The 24,494-nt window shown below is 41.3% G+C and overlaps 1 protein-coding gene across 2 annotated transcripts; it reads left to right on the top strand.

Annotated features, from left to right (window-relative positions):
* Positions 1-1,300: 1,300 nt before the first annotated feature.
* On the top strand, positions 1,301-24,463 carry LOC141788686 (solute carrier family 41 member 1-like). 2 transcript variants are annotated; one of them, XM_074667678.1, is made up of 10 exons: positions 1,324-2,914; positions 4,969-5,076; positions 5,498-5,569; positions 10,457-10,601; positions 10,710-10,856; positions 11,166-11,310; positions 13,112-13,191; positions 18,604-18,738; positions 19,176-19,324; positions 21,730-24,463. In XM_074667678.1, exons 1-10 carry the CDS (start codon positions 2,720-2,722, stop codon positions 21,907-21,909), a joined length of 1,356 nt encoding a protein of 451 aa, XP_074523779.1. In that variant the 5' UTR covers positions 1,324-2,719; the 3' UTR covers positions 21,910-24,463. The 2 variants fall into 2 exon arrangements, with proteins under 2 accessions (XP_074523788.1, XP_074523779.1); XM_074667687.1 differs by lacking the exon at positions 13,112-13,191 and having other exon boundaries at positions 1,301-2,914.
* The last annotated feature ends 31 nt before the right edge of the window (positions 24,464-24,494 follow it).

The raw sequence follows: 24,494 nt of genomic DNA, 5'->3' as shown, positions 1-24,494 counted from the left end.
TATTTTACAATCCCTGAGAAAATACACAAGAACGTCAGCTGTCAATCATCATTAAACATGACAAAAAACCTCGTTTTTAACCTTAAATAACTAATGAAAACAAAACTTTTCAGAAGAAAAGGTCTTGAACACAAGACAGCCAAATGATATCTTCAAATCACAACAACAATCAGACGTGAGAAACATTTCTACGAGGTGTATTTATTCTTTAAGGTTTGACCACAGCCCATCTGGAATGACTGGGGAGATGGATTTATTTTTTTTACCTATAGCTACTGTAGCCAGCCACCAGGGAGAGCAGTTTTTGTGTTGACCTCACTTCGAGTCGAGCAAGATGATGTCCAGTTTTTTTAACCGTCTATGTGATCAACAGATGTTACCGGAGTATCGTTAGCATCAGTGCCTGCATCAATAATGTGACGTACCCAGACAAACTGAATGTCTTCTTTGCGCTTGACATGGTTGACATGACAAACAGGCATTACGTCACCATCTAAAATTTCTTCTGATTTTATTTTGTAGTACCAAGCACAGTAACAAAGTATTTATATTTTGTTACATTACGACACTGCTTAACTCAGTCAAAGCAAGAAGATGACATGAGTGAGCTCATTTGAATCAACATTTATTTTTACAGTGTGGAGGTGTGAACAGTTATCCTGACAATGTAAATCCTCACATTAGAGCTGCAGTGAATCATCGCTGACATTGAAAGCTGTAGTCTCTCAATGTCAGCGATGATCAAACTGTAGCTGCCATGTGGACAGAGGCCAACGAGAGAGGAGAGGAATATAAAAAGGTAACGACAGGTTAACGAATGAGACAGAGCTCGCTGTGTTTAACACAGCCTGGCTCCTGATTTCTGCCTCCATAATCTGCTCATGTTATCCTCTCTCATCATCCTGTTTTTCTTTTCCTCTCAATGTCAGTTTACCAATACACACAGTAGATATTTAGGAGTGAATTCTGTTCTTTAATTCATGAGCATATGCATCGTATTTAACTTCACGACACAATTTACAGCTGGAAGTCAGAGGGGGGAGCTGCAGAGTGTTGCACCCATTCCAAGCCATGTCTCAAGGACACTTTTCAGCTGAGTCACTGGCTGTATGTGAGTGTGTGTGTGTGTGTGTGTGTGTGTGTGTGTGTGTGTGTGTGTGTGTGTGTGTGTGTGTGTGTGTGTGTGTGTGTGTGTGTGTGTGTGTGTGTGAGGACATGGTCTGACTAAGTGTTCTGTGTGTGTCACATTATCAAGTGAGAACAAAGGATTACTGAGGGAACACACAGCAGAACAAAGTGTCAGATCTTGTCAGATTCTCATTGTTTGACTCGTGTTGAACAGATCAGGTGTTCTCAGAGGCTGTTCTTAGTCATGTCTGAGCCAGAGCAGGGAAAAACTGGTGTGATACTGAGTGGATAATGAGGTCTGAATGACAAGGCAAGGAGAGGAAAAACCAGTGAGCTCTGATAAGTCTAGAGGAGGACAGTAAAAAGACAGTAAGCCGGTGTGTTCCCCCTGATCAAGGAGGAAAATCTGTCCTCTCCAGTCAGCAGCAGCACCACGTGTTGGTGACAGGTACAGCACCTGCTGCTGCTTGGAGTGCGTCACCCACTAATAGTGAGGACATCGAAGAACAGGGAAAGGAGGAGCTATCAAAGAGAGGGAGAGCACAACTGCAGTATCCTCTGATGTGGTCATAAAAGAGAGCAGAAGAGGAGAAGTGAGGAAGGAAGAGTCCTGAGAGTCCGTACAAAGACACATCCTCGCACACAGGCTTATCCCTTCCTCCATCACAGAGCTCTGTCACGACTCATCTCCATCTGGAGCCCGAGGGAAGCCCTGGCAGCGATGCGACAGCTGCCATTCCTCTTCAGAAAAGCCTCCAGCGTCACAGCATCCAGAGTCCCACAGCTCGCAGCCTGGACACACATCCCGGCGTCCCCCTGATCAAAATGAGGAAGGGGCTCCAGAGTGGTCCGGCTCAGACGGGACACCAGCACAGAGGTGAGGAGAAGGAGAGGGAGGCATGGTGGGAGAAGGAGGAGAAGGAATGGCAGCACAGGAGGGCTGAAAAGAAGCTCCTGGCCTTCTGGATGTCCTTGTCCATCAGGACCTGGACTTTCTTCAGGCCCCGTGAGAGACCAGGCTTCCAGCGCTCTGCCTCGGCTGCCCGGCTGCTGAAGAGTGAGGCATGAAGAGAGGAAGTGTGTGTGTGTGTGCTGGATGCATGTGTGTGTGTGGAGGTCTGTCGTTCACATAGTGACAGATGAGGCCTCACAGACCTGCTGTCAAGTGGACCTGTGTGTGTATGTGTGTGTGGAGTGTGTGTGTGTGTCTCAATATGTGTATGCTTGTGTTTGAAAGCAGCTTCCTCTGCCTGCTCCACCACTTGCGAGAGCACTCTGTGTTGCTGCCCCAGTGACAGGTGAAGGGCAAAACAAACTTGTTGCAAAGCTCTCCTCTCCTCCTCCTCTGTTGCCTTTTCTCATTTCAAACCACTTTATGGAAACCGTTCCAGCAACATCTGTGACTGTGAAGGAGCTTTGAGTGAGGAGGAAACCACCTGGGGAAAGTCAGAAAAAGAGGATCGTGCTCTCTACACTCTGCTCAAACCCACCTGAGTGCCCAACGACAAGCTCTGACGCAGACTTTGTGGTGAAGGCTTTGAGTTCACGACCAGCACCTCTCCAGGCGGGGATGGGTTAACACAGACTGGTCATGGTGGTGACCCATCTGGCTCTGGAGCTGTGCTTCCAGAGGAACAAGCTGAGGGGCTTCACCTGTAGGTTGACCCGCTCGGCTCATGGCGTCCTGCCCGAGAGCTTGTGGACCATCGCTGGACAAGTCCTGTTCCCGTACATGGTGTCTGGCCTGGGGATGGTGGCAGCTGGGATAGTCATGGATATCGTGCAAGTATGGAAAGAAAAGTGTGACTGTGCATGAGAGACAGTACTGCTCATGTTAGTTTATCATGATATTTATTTACTACTGTAGAGTTCTAATAAGGAGGATGAATGCTGCATGAGGATCTGTGGCTGTTTATCTGTTATCGGTTCATGGAGGGAGTAAAACAGTGTCAGAGAAATGCAAAGAAAAAAGACTTTTTGGAAAATCTGGGCTATTAAAAGAGAAAATTGATCTTAAAGTCAAGTTTTGTTTTTTTTTTACACTAGAATAAAAGACTTGTCTCATACCAAAACAGAGCAATGACAGTTTGTTCTGGTGACAATAAGACAGACCATCATCAGGGTTTATGAGCTTAAGTCTTTCCCTCTAAAGCCTCTTTCGTCATCACCAGCAAAGAAACAGGACCCTTGAAAACAACAGGTGCACACTCCTGTAGAGCTGACATGTGGGGTTGAATAAGAGAAACATGACAATACAGGAAGTTGACAGAGGTGATGACGATCATAACCAACCTTAAAAAGGCAGATTAAAGTGATAACAGGCCCAGCATTAGATTTTAAACTCACTGTAAAGTTATCAGCTGATTTACTCACAGTAACCTCTATAAGCACAGGCCTCTGAATTCCAGTGACAAAATACTCTGAACCCTCTGATGAATGAATTATGAAAGCCTGTGTCAACATTTGTTCCTAAAGTGTTTTTATTTGCCCTAAAGCATGAAACAAAAAATGTTTTGAAATATTATATTTTGTCCATAAAGTTATAGATGTCCTCTTCAGAGGACTACATGCACTACATATTCCATATAGCAGTATGAACTTAATGAAAAATTGAATTAAATTGTTTTTTTCTTTGTAATTTCATGAATAATTATTTCTTTTAAAGCTTTTTTTGAAAGATTTTGATATATTTCCACACATTTAATTCATATACGTCTATTGTTGCACAGCTATTGAAAAGTCATTTTTTCCTAAATTTAGTGGTCTCTGTGGTTGAACTGGGCTCTAGAGGCTGGGACCACTACCTGGACGTGTTCGAGTTTCAGCTCTCTCTTACAAAGTGACTCTTTTGAATATCCTTATCGCAGTCATGCTTTTGTGTTGATTTTCTGGTAAATGCTTTTGTTTTATGGCCTGCTCCCCGCCAAATAGCAGCTAGGCTAAATAAACAGCTGGTAAACAAGGAACTGAACTAATGAAATCTGTAATGGCTAAATATTTAAGACCTATTACTGATAAAAACACATTATCAGACTCAATATGAGCCACATTTAAAAGTCATTTTCTCCTTATTGCAATGATTTCTATCAGCACCTATCATTGTGTCAGTAAGTGAAAGAAAGAAATATGGATTTTTTTATCTCTCTTTTTCAAAAATTAGATCTTTTTCACAAAGTTATACATGTGCATCAGTTAAGATTTTTAAAACTATGTGAAAACCTTTGGAAAGCAAAACAAAATATTATTACCAAAAATAATCAAAAAAAAATCTTGTCCTATTTTTATGAAAGTAGACTTTGAGTGAACAGATCTTTGACTTTATTTAAAAAAAAAAAAAAAATGCTCAGAAAAAAATAAATTAAAAAACTTTTCCTTCTTATTTTTCCACACTAAGGAGAATAAAACATTTAGGGGTTAATGGGTTAAAATCCATAAATAAGGCCTGATTTGTTTAAAGTAAGTATAAAAAATCACCAAATGAGTCAGAAAATGTTCATGTTAAGTTATTAGATTTTGTGTCACATATGAAACATGACGTTAACATTTGCTTGGATTCCAGTTTTTAAAGTTCCTGCTGAGGAGTTTGTTGTTGTTTGTTGATGATGTTGGAGTTACCTTTACAAGTTAAGGCCACAAACACAACCACAGCTGCCTCAGCTGCTGGATACTTTAAAAACTTAAATCAGGAATATGTCACTGCTGTGTTCACAAAGCCACGAGTGGGAGGAGAGTTAACTTTTACTGGGTTAAAGTGGATTTAAAAATGGAGTAGGCTGTGTTTGAGGAGGTCAAAAGAGACAAAAGGTGGTCTATAAAAACCTTCTCTGTGTTCTGTTTCAGCATTGGGAGGTGTTCAGAGAGATCTCTGAGGTCTTTATCTTGGTGCCCGCTCTGGTGGGTCTGAAAGGCAATCTGGAAATGACACTGGCATCCAGGCTATCAACAGCAGTGAGTGGAAACACACTTGAGCGCGCACACACACACACACACACACACACACACACACACACACACACACACACACACACACACACACACACACACACACACACACACACACACACACACACACACACACACACACTTAGCTTTTTTCAGCTTCCCAACATCAGCAAAGTTTTAGGTTCAAATAATCCTCTGATCATGTGACTTCCTCTCATAGAGCAACATCTCAATTAAACTCTGAAGGATTATCACTCATAAGCTTTAAACACCTTGAACAAATGAGAACATTTGTTAAAGTAATGTTCGTCTAATCTGGACAGGAAGTAGCTCTTGGATTTGGACAGTGACCCATAATAACTTTAAAGCTGTTCCTCACAGACTGTGAGGGGAAAACCTGATGATGTGAACCTGTTTCCATCCGCAGGCCAACACAGGGCAGCTGGACGAGGCTCAGCAGCAGTGGAGGATGGTGATCTGTAATCTGGCTCTCATTCAGGTGACACACACTGCTCCAGCGCACAGCCGCTTCCCTGTTAATAGCACACTCCATCATTCTGACCCGCCTCTGCTGAGTTGGAGACAAATCTATTTAAGCTTTAGGACCTTTACTGCTTCAGTAAGGTCATCCTGACCATCAAAGCGCTTATTTATCTCAAACAATTAACTCTTCTTCCGCTCAAAACAAGAGGGAAATGAGGATACCTGCGGCTGCGAGGGCAGCATAGCTGTTACATCATTTTACTTTGCACACAGAAACAAACTGCAAAATGACAGCCCCCACCACCACCACCACCACCACTAGGAAAAAAAACTTCAAGGGTCAGAATCATTACACCCCCATGCTAACAGTCAGCTGTGTGTCCTCTCTGCTGATCACTGCATGCATGTTGTTTGTTCTTGTTTGTAACAAGTCTCTGACACAAATCAATTTAATTCAATTCAATTCAAGAAAGCTTTATTGGCATGAAATACACATGTTTACATTGCTGAAGAAAGTTTGACATAGAAGAAATGTGCACACAGTTAAACATACTTTAAGAATGAGGAACCCCAGCCTGTTTTTCTATGGTGAATATTTCAAGCTCCTCCAGATCTGATGCTCTTCTGCCATGGACCCTGGTCTTCAGTTCAGACCCCCTTACAGGTTTTTAATGGGATTCAAATCAGGGCTTTGTGCAGGTCAGCCATTAGTGTTCACATGGTTTTCTAGAGCTAGTTCTTCACCAGGAGTCACGTATGTTTTGGGTAGTTGTCATGATGGAAGACAAAACCAGATCCAGTTTTGCTGCTGGTAGCTTGAGGTTTTCTTTCAAAACCTTCACAACTCTTTCTTTCCTCTCGATTCAACCTGGAGGAGATTCACAGTTCCAGACAGAGCCCTGAAGCATCCCCACAGCATGATACTCCCAACGTCGTGTTGGAGTGACGTCTCTCTGTCTCTCAAAAGAGCTCTGGTTTAGTCTCCTCTGACCAAAGAACATTTTGTCTGCTTCCAGTCTGCAGAATCCAGATCCAGATGGTCCTAAGCATCCTTCAGTCTGCTGGCTTGAAGGTTCCTTTCTCTCACTTGTCTTTAGAAGTGGACTTTTCTTGACCTGGATCCTCCACATCAGTACGTTTCTGGGACATCAGAGCTCTAGTGACGGTCTTCTTTGACAATTCCTGACTCGGCTTAGTCCTGAACTGGTTTAGTTTGGTTGTTCTGGGCTCTCGTACACATCTCTCTCTCTGGTTTTCTTTCCAGTGTCCAGTTTCAGATCTTGACTCCCTCCCTCTGACAGACTGGTTCTGTCTCTCTTTGAATTTCTTGATGATACCTCTCACTCCACTTCTTCACACTTGGAAACAACGCTGTGATAAATTTGTGTTTCCTTTGCCTGCTCTGTAAGCATCAACTCTTCTTATTAAGTCCAGTCTAAAGTGGTTTCTTGTTTTGTTGGCCTGATGCTTTCAGCTCCAGTGACAGCTCAAAGCCTGAGCTGTCACTGGAGATGATGATTAAAGCTCCACAGTGGTGCTTTGGCTAAATAAAAAGTTGTTTTTTTTCTCTCAATGGGGGCTGATAATACTGACCTTGGTAGCGTATTTATTTATTTATGTTTGTAAAATAATGTAAGCATCCAAAATAAAAGTAGGGTTAGAGAAAACTGTGTTCAAAGTTCACTGATCTATTTGACAGCACTTGGGACACTTTTAAACAAAACTTAAAATAGGCAAATCACTTTGACCTCAGCTGTGTATGGGCTGTTTGTTTTTCTTACTTTTTACACCGTGTTAATGAAGTATGGCTTTACATTATTTGGCTGTCTTTGATCATCATCCCCCCCTGCATGTTTCGTGACATGATGTCTGACCTATAGGTATCTAAAATGGTCACTAGGGGGCAATGCAAAATTGTTTGTGAAGTTTTGATTTTAGTAAATCATCAGTAAACAGTTGAGTGAGTTTACCGAGCCACCATTCAGCCAATCGTCTACGAGTATTATGACTCACAGATGAAAGAAACTTAAAATTTATTAATATGAGCATGACCTGTGACAGAACCAGAGCCCCTTTTAGCTGTTTCTGAACTGAATTCCAGACTTTCAGAGCGTTTTCTCTTTTGGTGACACCTTTTCTATCAGATTGGTTTCTATTTTCTGCAAGAAGCATCCTGTTAATCTGATGTGTCTACAGAAGACAAGGTTAAAGCACCTTGATTGTTTTCCTGTTGAATGCAGTTTAACTCCTAAATACTCCAGAGATGAAGTTTGTCTGTACTCTGAGTTTGATTCCTCTGAAAAATGAAATGAGAGAGAGAAGTATGTGACTCTTAAGCAAACTGTGGCCTTTAGAGTTTACATGACCTCTTGTGATTTCCCTTGAATCTCCCGTTTCCTCCCACAGTAAAAAATAAATGAATAAATAAAAAAATAAATCACAGCCCATGCAGGGTGATTAGCACCTCTGTACAAAGTGTGAGTGTGAACCGCTCTCAGCCCTGTGATGTGCTGGCGACCTGCCCAGAATGTACAAGCCTCTCGCCAAATGTGAGCTGGGATCAGTTTATCTAATAACATTAATTTATTAGACAGAAAGAATGCTGGGTATTTCAAGTTTAGTTGATTCACACACACACACCACCTCAGGAACACATACACTGCCTGGCCAATAAAAGTCACCACCTGGATTAAACTAAGCAAATAGGTACAAGCCTCCTATTGGTTAATTACTGCATGGGTGATTATCTTTCAGCTGGCAACACGTTATTTAACCACAACTGGTGCAATGAGTTGCTTCTCATTTCTTCAACAACCATGTGGAAAGACACATCCTGTGGTGGTGGAAAAGATGTTTGTCTGTTTGAGAAGAGTCAAATCATTGACATGCATCAAGCATCTAAGGAGGTTGCAGAATCTACTAAAACTGGGTTGAGAACTGTTCAACGTATCATTAAAAACTGGAAGGATGGTGGGGGCCCATCGTCTTCAAGGAAGAAATGTGATAAAAAAATATCCTTAAATTAGGGATGGGTACCAAATTAGGTACTTTTATAGGTACGGTCCAAATTCTGTCAAAAGTACCGGATACCGATTCACATAAAAGCCAAAAGGTACCATGTTTAGGTACCTAAATGCATCTTTGCGACTGTGAGGGAGTGGGAGAGTAGGCAATTTTCCATGGTGGACATGGACACAGCATAACAAGGTTATATATTGAAGAATAAATATGCTAAGTTGAAAAATGTTTATATTTTATTATTGGACAAATTGATATTTTTTACCACATAAATACAAAAAAAGTACCAATAAATTGGTACTGTTGAGTACCGGTACCAATGGCCAGGTACTGGGAATCGGTACTGTATCGTTTGTATCGTTAAATGTGGAAGGTACCCATCCCTATTAATGATCATGATTGGCAATCACTGAAGCCGCGTTTCCACCAAGCAGACCAGTTCCGTTTTGTCTCGGTACAGCGTGCATTTTGCAGCGTTTCCACTGACTTATACCAGGACAGATCCCTATAAACTGAGACAAGCCGGCCTACTTTTTTGGGACTCTTTCGTATGTGTGCCAGACTGAACCGATCCGCTCTCGGAAAGTGGAGCAACACACTGCAGACCGATGATTGGTCAAAAGAATCATCACTTATCCCGACAGCGGCTGCATTTCTCCTGGCGGCACACAGATTTCTCTGAAACAAAGCTTGATTACACTTTGTATCAAAGAACTACATGACAATCACAGAGAGGACAAAATGCTGCATGTCTTCCATCTGTGCTCTTTGTTTAGGAGTAAGCTGCAATGGAATCACGCTATTGTTTAACAGCTGCGGCTTTCAGCATCCGGCTTACATGCCACCTACCATGAGAGAGCACAGTTTGCTGTGGAAACAGAAACGGGATCAGGCTTGAATGTATCAAACTGTCCCAAACTGTACTGAACTGACTCGGACTGCTTGGTGGAAATGCGGCTTTAGATGTTTAGTGAAATCAAACTGAAAAAAAAACAACAGTAGAACTCAGGGCTGTGTTTAATAGTGAAAGTAAGAACATTTCCACACACACAATGAGAATGGAACTCAAGGGATTGGGACTTAACAGCTGTGTGGGCTTGAGAAAACCACTTATCAGAGAGGCTAACTAGAAAAAAATGTCTGATGAGTCCAGGTTGACCCTGTTCCAGAGTGATGGGCCATCAGGGTAAGAAGAGAGGCAGATGAAGTGATCACCCAGCATGCCTTTAGTGCCTACTGTCCAAGCTTGTGGGGGCAGTCTATGATCTGGGGTTGCTGCAGTTGATCAGGTCTACGTTCAGCAACAGTCTGTGCTCAAAGAATGAGGTCAGTTGACTACCTGAATATACTGAATGGCTAGGTTATTTCATCAATGGGTTTTTTTCTTCCCTGATGGCACGGCCATATTCCAAGATAACAATACCAGGATTCATCGGGCTCAAATTGTGAAAGAGTGGTTCAGGGAGCATGAGACATCATTTTCCCACATGGATTGGCCACCACAGAGTCCAGACCTTAACCCCACTGAGAATCTTTGGGATGTGCTGGAGAAGGCTTTGTGCAGCGGTCAAACTCTACCATCATCAATGAAGATCTTGGTGAAAAATTAATGAAACACTGGATGGAAATAAATCTTGTGACACTGCAAAAGCTTATCCAAAAAATCCCACAGCAATGTGTGCTGTAATCAAAGCTAAAGGCGGTCCAACCAAATATTAGAGTGAGTAACCTTTTTGTATAGTGGTGACTTATTTTTGATCAAGCAGTGTATTTTACAGTTAAACATATACGTAAACATATGCATATATGACACAGTGAAAAATGATGTATCAATAGTGGAGAAAGAAATCTATCTTTGCCTCTCTGCTCTGGTTTCCCTCCCCAGCTCCAGGCCACAGTCGTGGGTTTTCTGGCAGCTGTTGCAGCAGTGGGTCTGGGAGTTCTGACCAGGGGTAGACTCAACTTTATCCAGGCCGCCATCCTGTGTGCCAGCAGCATTACCACTGCCTTCATCACTGCACTGACTCTGGGTAAAATGAGCTGCTGCAGAGATAAGAATACTTGAAACATGAGAAAGCAATCAGTGTAATTTAATTTAATAATCTGTATCAAGTCTTCTTCTGGTGTGTCCTCTTCAGGTCTGGTGATGGTGGCAGTGATTATGGGATCCAGAAAAGTGGGCATCAACCCAGATAACGTGGCCACGCCCATCGCTGCCAGCCTGGGCGACCTCATCACTCTGTCTTTGCTGGCTGGGATCAGCAGCCTCTTTTTCCTCTTCAGAGGTCAGAGGTCACACGTTACAGAATCATTTCTTATACTCTGTTTGTCCCTGTGGTTTGTTAGACTCTGTGTTATGATCAACCCAGACAAAAGCAAAAAAGGCTCAAAATGAATCCACAATGTGGGGATTTAGGAGTGTTTCTGCCAGAAGGGGGCATCATCAACAAACAGATAACAGGAGCGTCTGCAGCAATGAAAAGGACTTCTCTGTGTCATTTATGAAGCCGTTCATGAGTTTCTTTTGACCCACCTGCTGTGAGCATGTGAGCACAGTTTCTTTTAACTGATGGGTTTTCTGTCTTATTCTCCAGACTCGTGGTACTTACCTCCTGCCGTGTGTGGCTTCTTCTTGTTCCTTATCCCACTATGGTTCACTATTGCTCGCCGTTCTCCACCAATCAGAGAGGTCCTAAAGTCAGGCTGGACACCAGTCATAATGGCCATGTCCATCAGCAGGTGAGCTAAGCCACCTTACCTTCCAGAGGACTGACTTCCAAACCTACTATGTTCATCCCCTGTTCATCCCCTGCTCTGATCACAAAAGCTTTGACATATTAAAAACAAGAGTATTTCATTCAAAGCTTCCAGGAGGGAGAGGAGGTGTTTTGCCTTATTTCAAGGCTTTATTCTGTCCATCTGGTGGTTTCACATGATTTATGGCTCCAGAAAAATCCCCCTTTTTCTCTCACTGGTGTTTTAGAAAACCCTTATTTCAGCGTTTGTTTCAGCTGCTGTCTCTTTAAGGCTCCACACTCCACAAGGTCCCTTCTCTCTGATTGGCCAGCTTTCTTGAAGCTTGTTGAAAGCCAAGCTATGGGCAGACCTTGGTGTTTGAGGCCCACCCCCCGAACATGTCATAGACCAGGAAGCCTAAATGCAGCGACCTCATCATTTCAGGAAGTCCGAGATCTTGTCCTGTTTTCAAAAACAAAGGATTTTGATTAGTTTACAGACTGATTGGGGGATTTTTATGACATATGAATGTAGTGGCTTGAAAACTTGCACACATTTAGTATGAACATCCAGCACTAATACTTGTAGGGTTAAAAAAATTCTGTGAATTTGAAAATTTCCATGGGAATTTCCAGAAATTAACAGGAATTCAAGGGAATTCTCTAGAATTTATAATAACTGCATTTACCTGGGCATAAACATGTATGCATATTTAACATTTGAATTAGTTACAAGCAGACATCCATACACAGTCTAATGCAGTGTTTTTAAATGACACTGTACATTCATTTTCTGGACTTTTCCCTTACTTTCATGATAATGGGCACAAGTTTTTATCAAAGCAAGCCTCTAAAAATGATCCACATTTCATGAGTATTTGTTAGTTTGACTTAAATGTGTCCATTACTCAAAGTTAAACATATCATATATTTACCTCAGTACTGTCAATAAAGGTTACCTTAACAGGATTTCTGGACTCCAAATCCAGAAATGTGGTCTCAAATGGAACTGCTGTAGGCTGGTGGAGTAGTGACTAGTGATGATCGTGTTTCAACCAGGATCATTTTTGAAAAAAAAATTAAAAAAATCATTAATTGATAATAATAATAATAATAATAATAATAATAATAATAATAATAATAATAATAATAATAATAATAATAATAATAACAATAATCATAATAATATGAATAATAATAATAACAATAACAATAATAATAATATGAATAATAACAATATGAATAATCATAATAATAATAATTCATTTTATTTGTGGGTGCCTTTCGTGAGGTCACCAAATTTCCAAAATTTCCTCGAAATTTTTAGGAGAATTCGTTTAGGTTGACAGCAACATGGCATTCAATGAAATCTACTGGAACTTTTCCATTTGCAACCCCTATTTCCTTTACTTTACTACATCTACTTTTAAAATACAAGTAAGCATAATAACCCCTCTTTAAACTGGTCATGAACCAGACTCAAACCAATACTGACGCCTCTTTATGAGTCCCAAATGCAAACCACACCATCAGAGTAATTATAGGCTTCCCTTTTAACAGCCTCCTGCAGCAGCAGCAGCCATTACATTTCACACAGTTAATTTGCTGTATGAGTGATACATTTGGGTGTTTGAGGGAACAGGGAGAGGCTTTTTTTGTGGATGCCACTCTGCCAACAGGAGTTAACAAAAAGAACCAAACCTGAAGTTCCCCTCAGGACCTTAAAGCAGATCAGTAGAGTCAGGTACTTTAATGACCTCTTTTTTTAACACATATACACGTGCTCTGTGTTGATTTCTCCTCAGTGTTGGTGGTCTGATTCTTGATAAGACAGTAAGCAATCCAGACTTTGAAGGCATGGCAGTGTTGACTCCAGTCATCAACGGTGAGTGGAAGATATAATCATAGCTGAATGTTTAGATCCAGCGGGCCCCTCAAAGTCAGGTCCTCTGGCAGTGACTTGAGTTAAAACCCACATTATCTGCTGCAGTAAGAATTTACTAGAATACATCGACACTCTGGACTGTAATCTGGAGAAGACTGGATAACTGGGTCAGGGGTTCTGCTTTTATTCCATCCATTACTGAGAAAATCAATCTCAGCTCTAACAATGGTGTCATATCAAAACTTTCCAGTCCATTAAAGTTATTTCAGGATTAGCTCATCCATGCTTACATCATCCAGTCTTACTTCATCCCATGCAAATTTACACAGCTGACAACATGAACTCAGAGTCTGGCGTGCTCTCATTCTGATAATCTAACTAAAACCTCTGGAGGCTGCACTCTGACACCATTCATTTCATTTTAGTTGAATAACCTTTGTTTATTTTAAAAACAACCGCCAGCTTCCTTTCACAAGGGATGAGTCTTGATGTGTTTCACAAACAGCTGCGGGAAGAAATAATGAGTCCTTTGTTTTTGCTGTGCTACATATCTGCATGGTCTCTGCCCTTAGAGGTTCTCCATTAAAGCAGAAACAACCAAAGATGATATTTTATCAACACTATGATAAAGTTGGAGTCATGAGCAGGTAGAATTTGTTGATTTCTTGATGGGAAAAATCATGGATACAGCTATATGCAGGATTTATACATTGTTTTATAAATGTTTCTACATTTTTGGTTCAGGGTGCCTCTCACTCTGTCCAAGTCCCAGACCCTAGATCCAGTAAAACAGCCCCAGACCCTCATGCTTCCTCCTTCATGTGTACATTTAATGTAGGGTAATGTATGCATTGGTAAGAAATAATCAAGCTGAGAAATTATATTCTGTAAAACACTGAGGCAGCTTAAAAAACTATTAATATCTTATAGATAGATAGATAGATAGATAGATAGATAGATAGATAGATAGATAGATAGATAGATAGATAGATAGATAGATAGAGTTTATTGTCATTGTGACATGTAAAATGCACAACGAAATTAAAAGAGCCATACAGTTAGTGCAATTTTAAAATCTCTTTCTGTTGATTCTTTTGGTAGGATTAATTTTTCCAAATTAGTCATATTTTATTAGATTCCTGTAACTGGAGATGCTTCAGATATGAAGAATTGTGAATAACATTTGTTTGTACTGATGTTGCAGTATCATTGCTCTCAAGCAGCATGCTGTCGCACATCCAGAGAGCACTGGCGACAGATTTTACCATGTCCTTTGAAATAATTTCACTCACACTGTCAATGGTGAAAGGTAAATGGACTTGAGCTTATATAGAGCTTTTCTAGTAGTCATGGACTACTCAAAGCCGCTTTACACCACAGGTCACAGTTACCCATTCACACCCAGTCGCACGCACATTCACTCACTGGTGAAACACAGTTTTTTTTTAAATAAAAAAATTTAAATATTCACCAGTATATCTAACACGTTCACACACTTTCATGCCCATTCCCACACCACTGATGTAGCAGTGGGGTTTAGTGTCTTCCCAAGGACATGCCATGTGTCGCTCAGAGCGGGGCTTGAACCTCCAACCTTTCGATCACCGACCAAGCACACGCTCCAACTGCGCCACCGACGCCCCTCCACTGATAGGTTTACTTCTGATTTCCTGTGACTTTCTCTCACCCAATTAACGATGAGCGCTTATTCCATGCTTAAAATCAACCAACCAACTGCTGGTGGACGCGAACGCATGTTGAATTCAGGCAGAGTGGTGCTGTGTTCAAGGCAAACGGAAAATATGGGACAAAATTGCATCCCGTATTGATTCATAACGGGACGCAACCTTTGAGTGTGAAATACGGGACGCATTTTACGGGACGGGTGGCAACCCTAATTTGATGTCACACTCTGAGGAACTATTCTTTCACCTACTCGACGTACGCCGTACAGAAATCCTGATGATGAAACAAAGATTTCAGACTCTGATTCATTAGTTCATATCTCCATCTTCCTGTCTTCAGTAGTCCGTTGGTGGAGTCTGATGATCCAGCCTCTGGTTCTTCTTCTGCCTCTGTCTCAGTGATGGATGTCTTTCTTTCTGCAGTCTGACATGTCAAAGGTGCAGCTCAAAGTCTTCTCTTCACAGTAACTGAAACTGAGACTGAGACACTACCTCTTCTTTGAAGCTGTGGAGCTTGAAGCTGTTGACCCTCAGAAACTGGTCTTCTGGTTCTGGTTCTGGTTTAGCTCTGCCAGACCTCTTCCTGTCAGAGTCTCCTGGCCCAGTTTCTAAGTGTCTTTGGATGCTGAAGGAAACTCTCCTCACTGAGCTCACCTTGACTTTCTTTGACTTCATGTCTCTGTAGTAAAGACCTGTTTCTGTAAATGTTCTGATGCTCTGTCTGTCTTTCTGCATGAATTACCTTTTCCTGATCATTTTTAGAGCGTGAATGGGCATGAAGAGCGTCGCACGACTTTCTGCAGAACAATACTGTTCAATAACGGAACTGGTAGCACAAACTTTCAGGGCTTGATCAATAAATCTTTTTGTGTACCTTTCAAGCCACTCATTGGACTTGAAATGCATGAATTTCAATCTAAAACTAGAAAATTTGACCGTTCTGAAACTTTTAACTGGTAGTAACGTGTGTTTGCTCTTTTAATTGAAGCTGAAACAATCTGAAATGCATCCCACTCACTGAGCACAGAGATGAATACAGACATGTTTTCCTGACGGAGCAGCAGAGCTGGGATGAGGGGTGGTGGAGTCTCAGCAGTACTTATCTTTGAAGAGCATCATGTGACGAGCCTCATTATGATCATTAGAGAGCGCCTCATGGAAACTGATGTCATGTTGAAACAGTCTGAGCATGAAAAGCCTGCAGCGTATTCCATTATTAATGAAGCTTTTATATTTCAGCTATTAATCAATCATGAGGAATTAAAGTGGCTCTGAAGTGGAGCAGCCTCCTCCCAGGCAGCCCCAGACACGTATTAAGAGCCAGATCTTCACTGGCTGAAGTTTGGTGCCCACAAAGCAGCATACTAAGCAGAGAGAAATAACAATGGTCTTTACATGGACCACAGGCCTGATCAGAATGCCAACTATGCAGTCACTGGCTCCTGATCGCAGCATCTCGTCTCGCTGCTGCCAAAGAATCCTGCCTCTATTGAAGTCACCGTACAGGAAGTGCATTTGCATATCAACTGAAGCGCTCTTACCCTGTTCATCGGAGCTGGTGGTGGAAGAAAAAAAGACTCAATAAGCTCCCTGTAGTGTAAGCCCTGAATTTCCCAGTTTTATACTTTGTTAGGAAGAAAATAAAAGACCATTTAGGGATCTAAATTCACAGTTTTATTTACACAAAACACATCAGTGTGCAATGTTATTATTTCAGAGAGTGTTCTGGAAAAAAATAAGCTTTATTCTACTTTGTCAGCAAAATACCTAAAGAAGAATTTGGCCTGTACACAAAGCTGTCAGATAGATGGACTGGGATTAAAAATTTATTTTTGAAATGATGTTCAGCAGAAATCTGAAGTAGCATAAAATGCTGGAAGAATTAATCCATAAAAGGTTTTTAGGGTTAGAGGTAACCTTCTTGTTTTCTAGAACAAATGTTCAGCTGAAAAATGATCAGTTAGCTGTCACTATCTCACAGTTTGTACGGATTATATTCTAAATTAACAATGACGAGTTTAGGCCCAATTTTTTTCAGCATTGTAAGGCATAGAGTTTTATCAGTTGAGTCTCTGAATCATGTTATGCATTTTTTTTATGTATTTTTAATTTTGTTCTTTGTTTTGAGGAAAATAGGATTTTTATGACTGGCAACAATTGTTGCTGGTTGTCACACAGCTTGTCTCTGGGTCACCTAAGAACTATATAGAAATAATAATAGTTATAATTCTGATAAATTTATAAAAAAAAAATAATATGGTCATAATAAATTATTTAAAAAAAGGTTGTGTGTTTGTGTGTGGGGCGTGGTATGTGTGGGCATTGGCTATTATAAGTTCTTGTGTGTCTAGACAATTGCACCTGAAAAGTAAATTAAGAGCAATCCTACAGCCAGTGTTTTCATTCAGTTTTGGGGCTCTAATTTTGTAGACCAGGCGCAAGCGCAGGCGCACCTGCCCTGTACCGGCCTTCGCCGCGCGGACAGGGCGTGAGTGGGTTTAACACAGCCGAGCGCTGTTTTCACCAATCAAATGAGCGTCTCTCCTCGCCTTTAAATGCCCTGCGGCCGAGGCGCAGCATCTGATTGGTCTGAGTGATCCCGACTCGCGGAAAGTGTGCTGGAAAGACCCGGTAGCGGAGACAGTCAGAGCTGCTGTCCCTGCAGCAGGAGAATGGACAGCGGGGCGCATCGGAGGACACGAAGCACGTCACCATGTGGGCCAGCTCCCAGGACAGATTTAATCTGTTCCTTTGTCATTAATAGGAGTAAAAAATGAAGAGACAGTTACACAGCTGGCTTATCCATTCAGAATACTTTTGATCCACCTGCACTCCTGGTTTGTCATCGTCAAATAGCAGAACCTTTGGTGATATACTGTATACTCTCCTGGTGTCTCCACCTCATCCTCCTTACAACAATGTACTCCATCTTTTTAGATCAGGTTAAAAATAAAGACTAAAACAGAGAAATATGGGAAACCACGGGTAAATCCTGAGTGACATACATTTATTTTGTCTTTTTTTTCTTCGTCTTTTCTCTCCCTCTTTTCTTTGAATTAAATGAAATGAGAGAACCAGATTTATACTCAGTATCAGATGTTAAGGCTGTTCATTGTTTAATTGTAAGATGTGCATCAAACTTCCAGCTGCCATCAGGTTAACTTTCCATTATGACAAACGGCTTTAATCTGACATCAGATGTGACGGGAAGATACAAATGTATATGCTGGTTCAGACAGTTACATTAAATAGTGATTGCTGTGATTGTTTATTGCATTAAAATGTGCCTGACACTCTGGAAACCTGCCTCTGAGGCTTTGATGACATGTGCGCCCGTCACCAAATTACAGCTGCGGAGGGTGCGCTCCGCTTTGCGCTGAGAATAGACCAGTTTGGAGCTGGTGAGCTTTCAGCGCACTTTCTGCTCTGTTTTTGGCACGAAATTGTCACTGCACCAACATGAATCTGATGACACCTACTAGCATATAAGTGGGAAAAGTTGCACTGGTATCGTTAAGATTTGTTATTGTGAGAAGAAATTACAGTGATACACTTCAGCTACAATTGTTGCTGGTGGGACAAAACAGTTTATATATCCCAGTTCATTTTTTGTATGTCTGGTCTGTCAATTCCAGCTTAAAAAACAAAAACAAAAAAAAATTCACAAATCAGCTCATCTTAACCTAAGAATGTATAAGTGCAACATGTGTTTTCCACATCCATGCAGGTGTTGGGGGAAATCTTGTTGCCATCCAGGCCAGCAGGATGTCCACCTACCTTCACTACTGGAGCGTTCCTGGAAGTCTCCCAGTGAAAGCAGGAGACAGCTGCTCTGGACCCTGTGCCACCTTCTGTTCTTCAGGTCAGACTCAAAATATGTTTAAAAAGCCCCTCTTTCTACTTTTAGTTTGTTGATAAAGCTTTTGTTTTTGTGCTGTGGTACCTTTCCTGTTAACAGTCATTTTCCTACTGTAGCTAGCTGAAAGACAGAAAGAAAGACACAATACTTTTTGCCTGATCCACACCAGTAACTGATACGCTGATCCAGCTGTGAGCAGTTCTGGCTGCTCCCAGAATTTCATTGTTGTCAGTTTGTGGTCACCAATTCACAGTTGGGTGTTTTACAGAAATCTAAATGAATAGTTACAGCTCTGCCACTGAGAGATTTATATGTAGGAAATGTTTGCGAGGGTGAGAACATAATAAGGACAAAGGTTCAACAATTCAACAGTGTTTTTTGAATGTTACTGAGCACAACAGCTCACACAGCTTGTTACTGCTAACCCACTGTTTCTCTAGATGTGAACTCCAAATCAGCCCGAGTCCTGGTCTCCCTCGTAGTCCCAGGTCACCTCCTCTTCCTGTACTTCATCCAGCTTCTACAGGGTGGCCACACGGCGATGACCCCCATCTTCATCATCTGCTACATGTCTGCAGCTCTGCTTCAGGTCAGGTCAACCCATCCCTGCTGAGCAGATAAACAAGTAGAAAGCTCTGGGGTAAAAAATATGAGACCACTGCAAAATGTCCAGTTTCTCTGATTTTACTTTTTAGGTTTGTGTTTGAGTAAAATTAATATTTGTATTTTATTCCATAGACGCTTAACTACAAATCAAAATATTGTAATTCTGCGCATTTATTTGCAATCCATGTATTTGAAAATGACAGATAGTTAAAATATCAAAGAAGATGCAACGTATTCAGAACCCAAGTAATGTAAATAAAACAAGTTTATATTCATTTTTTAACAACACAATACTTCTGTATTACTTTAGGGGGAGTTCAGAAATCAATATTTGGTGGAATAACTGATATCCAGTCACAATGCTCATGCATCTACACGTTATCTATCCATTAGTATTTCACATTAATGCTGGTGACTTTATGAAACTCCTGGATCAAAACTTCAAGCAGCCCAGCTTTGATTGGTGGTTTGTGACGATCCGTCCTCTTGATCGCATTCCAGAGGTTTCCAATGGGGTTCAGGTCTGGAAACTGGACTGGGTCTTGAGCTGATGGTCCTTCATCCACACCTTGATGACCGACCTGTTTGGCATGGAGCATCGTCCAGATAAAAAAAACAATCTTCAGAGGTTGGGAACATTGTCAGAGCAGAAGGAAGCAGGTTTTCCTACAAGATGACCCTGTTCATGGCTTTATTCATGCGTCCTTCACGAAGATCAATCTGCCTGATTCCAGCTGTGCTGACAGATCCTCACTGATCCTCCACTAAATTTCACAGTGGGTGTGAGACACTGATGCTTCTAGGCCTCTCCAGGTCTTCATCAAACCATTAGACCAGCAGGTGTTGGGTAAAGCTGAACTCCAGACCCATCAGAAGAGAAGATGACCATACACCAGTCCTCTACAGTCCAGTCCTTCTGGTCCTTCTCAGACCTCAGTCTGGCTCTTCTTTGCTACTCATTGCAGAGGGACTTTGTTCTAGCTTTACGGGACTCGAGCCCCTTCTCCAGGAGCCTGTTTCAAACTGTTCTTTCTGTGAACTTCACCCCAGCTGCCATTAGCCGGTCTTTCTGGAGGTCACATGACGTCACCCTGTGGTTGCTGGGTGACACTGGATGAGTTGGCGGTTGTCCTGCTCAGTGGAGACACGTTTTTCGCCTGTAGCTTTGTTGTTCCCAATTTTTGATCTTTCTCTTATGAACCGCCATCTGAAAAGTTTTAAGGGTAAAGGCAACCTGACACTTTCTGTATCTGTCTGCCAGTAAAGCCTAAATTGAACCCCTCCTTCTTCTTATTCTAATATTTTATTTTTAACTATTTTGGAATATTCAATACTGTACTGACCCGAATAGAAGACAAGGTTTCCTTTATTAAAAAAAATGTGAAAAAGTGGGGTCGTCTTATAATCAGGGTCCAACCATTGACACAGGCCGATAGTTGTCTAGGGTAGCTGCTTCACACCAGAGGGCACCAGCTTTTTGTAAAGCCACTGACCTCACGGTGGCTGCAGTGATCTGTCAATCACAGCAGATACACAGTGACAGGAGATGGGAAATGGAGAGGGGAAGTGGTCAGAGTTCAAAGTGGACCATAAGTTGGGTGAGATGACAGACAACTGAAGCCAAGTTATGATGCTGGTTTTAAGATAATGATGGTCAATGCAGCAGAGATGTTAAACAACTGTCAAAAAAACAAACAAAAAAAATTAACAGAGTGTGATGTCTGAAGTCCACTCATCCAGAAAGCGTCTGAAAAATGAGAACTGCAAAAGAAAAGCTTATGGTGGTTCTCAAAGCGTCCGTTTCCAAGAGACTGACGGTCAGGTGTGCGAGTCTGTTATTAAGAAATGTAGCAAAGGCACACCCCTTACTAGAGCTGTCATCAGAATTACACATGAAACACAGATCTTAGAATTTCAAAAGTAGTATCTATAAATAAAGTAAATGTTGGTTATCAGAGTCTTTTTCTGGAGATTGGTCTTGAAAAGAGAGGGGTCATCTTATAATCGGTGTCGTCCTATATCCAGGTCAATACAGTGGTTATTTTTCGGCCCTTTTACTTTTGAAGTCCAACCATAACTGTTTTTACCATCCAGCTGGTTCCACTGCAAGAGGACAGTGATGACCACAGTAGTGGTTTTATACTTTTCCTTGTTGGATCAGATTTGGTTCAGGTCATCAGCACCTCATTACAGTAGAATGAGGTCTGCTTTGGTGGTATGAAACAGACACTGGGATGAAACGGCGCTAACACATGTAGAGATGATGTTTCAGGAGAGATTAGCAGTGGTCTCTTTATTTTTCCAGAGCAGTATGAACAGTATAAATGTTCAGGTCTATGTTTTGTCTAAGGCTTCAGAGACTCATTTTAAACCACTGTCATCATCCAGGTGGTGATTTTGCTCCATGTGGCCGGCCTGATGGTGCGATGGCTGTGGAGAAGGGGACAGGATCCAGACAACTTCTCCATCCCTTACCTCACCGCTCTGGGTGACCTGTTGGGGACGGGCCTGCTGGCTTTGAGTTTCAGACTGATCCTGGTGGTCAGTTCCTCTGGGACTGGACTGTGACACTGACCTAAAGGCCTGGACTCCCTGAGTGTGCAGTTCACTTGATACACGCTGCAGAGAACACTGAGTTTATGCAGGGGTGAGACCCACATGTAGTTTTTCGGCTCAGTGCTGAAACCAGGATGGTGGTGAAACATTTTACTGGGGATTTTCACATCAGAAAGAGTGATGACACAAAGGATGCTTAAATTTCTGAGTGTGAGCACTGACGCTATAAGGCCCATTTATCCTCCCTTTACGTACAAAAATATATTTGAAATAGCCGTTACTGCTCACATATGTCCATGTGTCCTACATTGGCGTTGCTGTTAATCACTACATCCACCAGGGGGGGCAGCCCAGAGTCAAAAGTTCATGACATCAACAAACATAAAAACAAACATGGGGACTGTAAAGGAGATATTGCTAATGTACCTCTTGCATAAAATACAAAAACAGAAGCAGCGTTGAAGGAGGCGGTGGTCGGTGTGGTCGTTAAATACATCGTGAAAGTTCCACCATTGTTATTTCTTCTTTGTGTCTCACTTAAGCTTAACATACCGGGTTGGAACAGCAACACTGCCCCCACAGTTTCCGGTGGTACTGCTCCGTTTGGTTCCTATCTGTAAGCTTTATGGGAACGATCAGAATTACGGAGAGCACAGACAGAAGGCTCTATGTAATGTTGAGCAAAAATTGGCCTTCACAGTGTAACCTCCATAGGTTTACTTATTGGAAAATCAGTCCAACCAAGCATATTAAAAAAAAAATCTTTTTTATTCTCCTTGACATCATTTTGCCTAATTCAAGTTATCCTTAAAACCTCTCACAACTTCCTTATTTTATCTTATAAAGCCAGAAAAATGAATTCAGCAGTTAACGAATTCAAAATTTAACCTCTTAAGACCCAGCGTCCACATATGTGGACATTACATTTCTGCTTCTCAGACTCATGATACTTCATTTTTTAAATTTTGACCTATTAGCCACATTTAGGGACCCTGCCCACGTCATCTTTTGGTGAAATCACAACATTACACCCATTTTAGTGAAAAAGAAAACAACATATCTAAGTACAATAACACTACTAGCAGCTAATAGAGAAGTCATAACATATATAATCAAACTTCCTGTACAAAGACCAAGTTTAGGTATTACACTTATTAGGTCTTACTTATCCCAAATAGCATGGTGAATTTAAAATTGCACACCAGACAAAAGCTCAGGTCTTAAGAGATTAAACAAAAAAAAACAAAAAAAAAAACATTTTCTGTATTTATCAACACCATACATTTTGAAGGTGTGTGATACAGAGCGTTATTCTTCCCAGTGAGCAAAGTAACATTCAATGAACCAGAGCAAAGTGAACCAAAGCTTGAACATCCTCACAGGACACGAGGCACACAGCTAGAGGATAAGAAAACAAAGTTCAAATCAAACCAAATCGGCTTGATTTTACTTTCATTCTCCTCTCTTTTCAGAAGAATCACAAAGCAGATCGAAAGGACTGAAGAAATGAGGTTTTTATTTTGTGCTTATAGATACAGTCAACATGAGAGCAATCAAACACATAAAAATCAGATCACAGAAAAATTTGTCTTTGTAATCAAATAATCAAATAATCCTGGTGTGATAGATACTTTTCTCTAAGTATAACTTATGTGCTTGGTAGGATTGTTTTCTCTCCTAAAAAATCCCCTTAACTGTCGAGGATTTAGCTTTAAGGGCAACAAAGATGAAACATTTGGCTCAGAGTGAGAGGAAGAGGATGAGGAAGGTGTGACTTCAGGCTCTGTATTCGCCGGCTCCCTGTTGTCAGTAGTCGTACAGTAGTCGTACACTGTTCCTGGCTGATCTCAACGCTAACACTGCCTGTTGACGGCTATGTAAAAACTGCATCCATCTAAATCTGTACACGGCGCTCTATAAGCACTGTACCGTATAGTGTTGACACCTGTACACCTGCTGTCAGCTCTTAAGTATTAGGCAGCACATGAATGTATTAAGGCAATAATACTAATGTAGGCATTTAGAGTAAATGTTTATAATTCCTCTGCTGCAGTTTGCAAATGAATGTTAGATTTTATTCATTTCCACTTGGACTGTGAATCCTCTTCAGTTCTGCTCCTTCCTCAGTGCCGCTAATTATAAACTCCTGTGCCCAAGTGTCTCTACGTCTGTATGCTAGTCTGTGTTTCAAGTTTTGACGGATACAGATATTACTTTGTGCTATTTTTGTGATGAAATAGTTTATAATGGGTCTCTCTGTATGAGGCCCTTCCTGTTGTTTGATATGCACTTTTAGATAGATACTTGTCTTTACAATCGATCTATTAATAGCACCTAATGATGGTAATAATCCTACTCGCACAAGGACAAAAAGGCTTGGTAGAGCTGTGTAAAACTCTAGATGATATCTTTGCTGAAATAAAGACTGATCTGTATGTTATATTAACTGTGTTGTGCAGAATGTCTGTAGAGGAGCAGCAGTGTGCGGAGTTGAAGACGCTGTGTTCACATCACAATGACTCCAGTGTTCACACCAATGATCAAAGTGTTGCTGTAATAGATTTATTTGTCAACTGTAAAAGAAACTATTTAACCAT

Source organism: Halichoeres trimaculatus, unplaced genomic scaffold (assembly GCF_033239565.1).
Source record: "Halichoeres trimaculatus isolate MK-OKI-2021-1 unplaced genomic scaffold, fHalTri1.1 fHalTri1_scaffold_1, whole genome shotgun sequence".
In the NCBI taxonomy this organism is placed as follows: Eukaryota; Metazoa; Chordata; class Actinopteri; order Labriformes; family Labridae; genus Halichoeres; species Halichoeres trimaculatus.
This window is presented reverse-complemented; position numbering and strand designations above follow the sequence as displayed.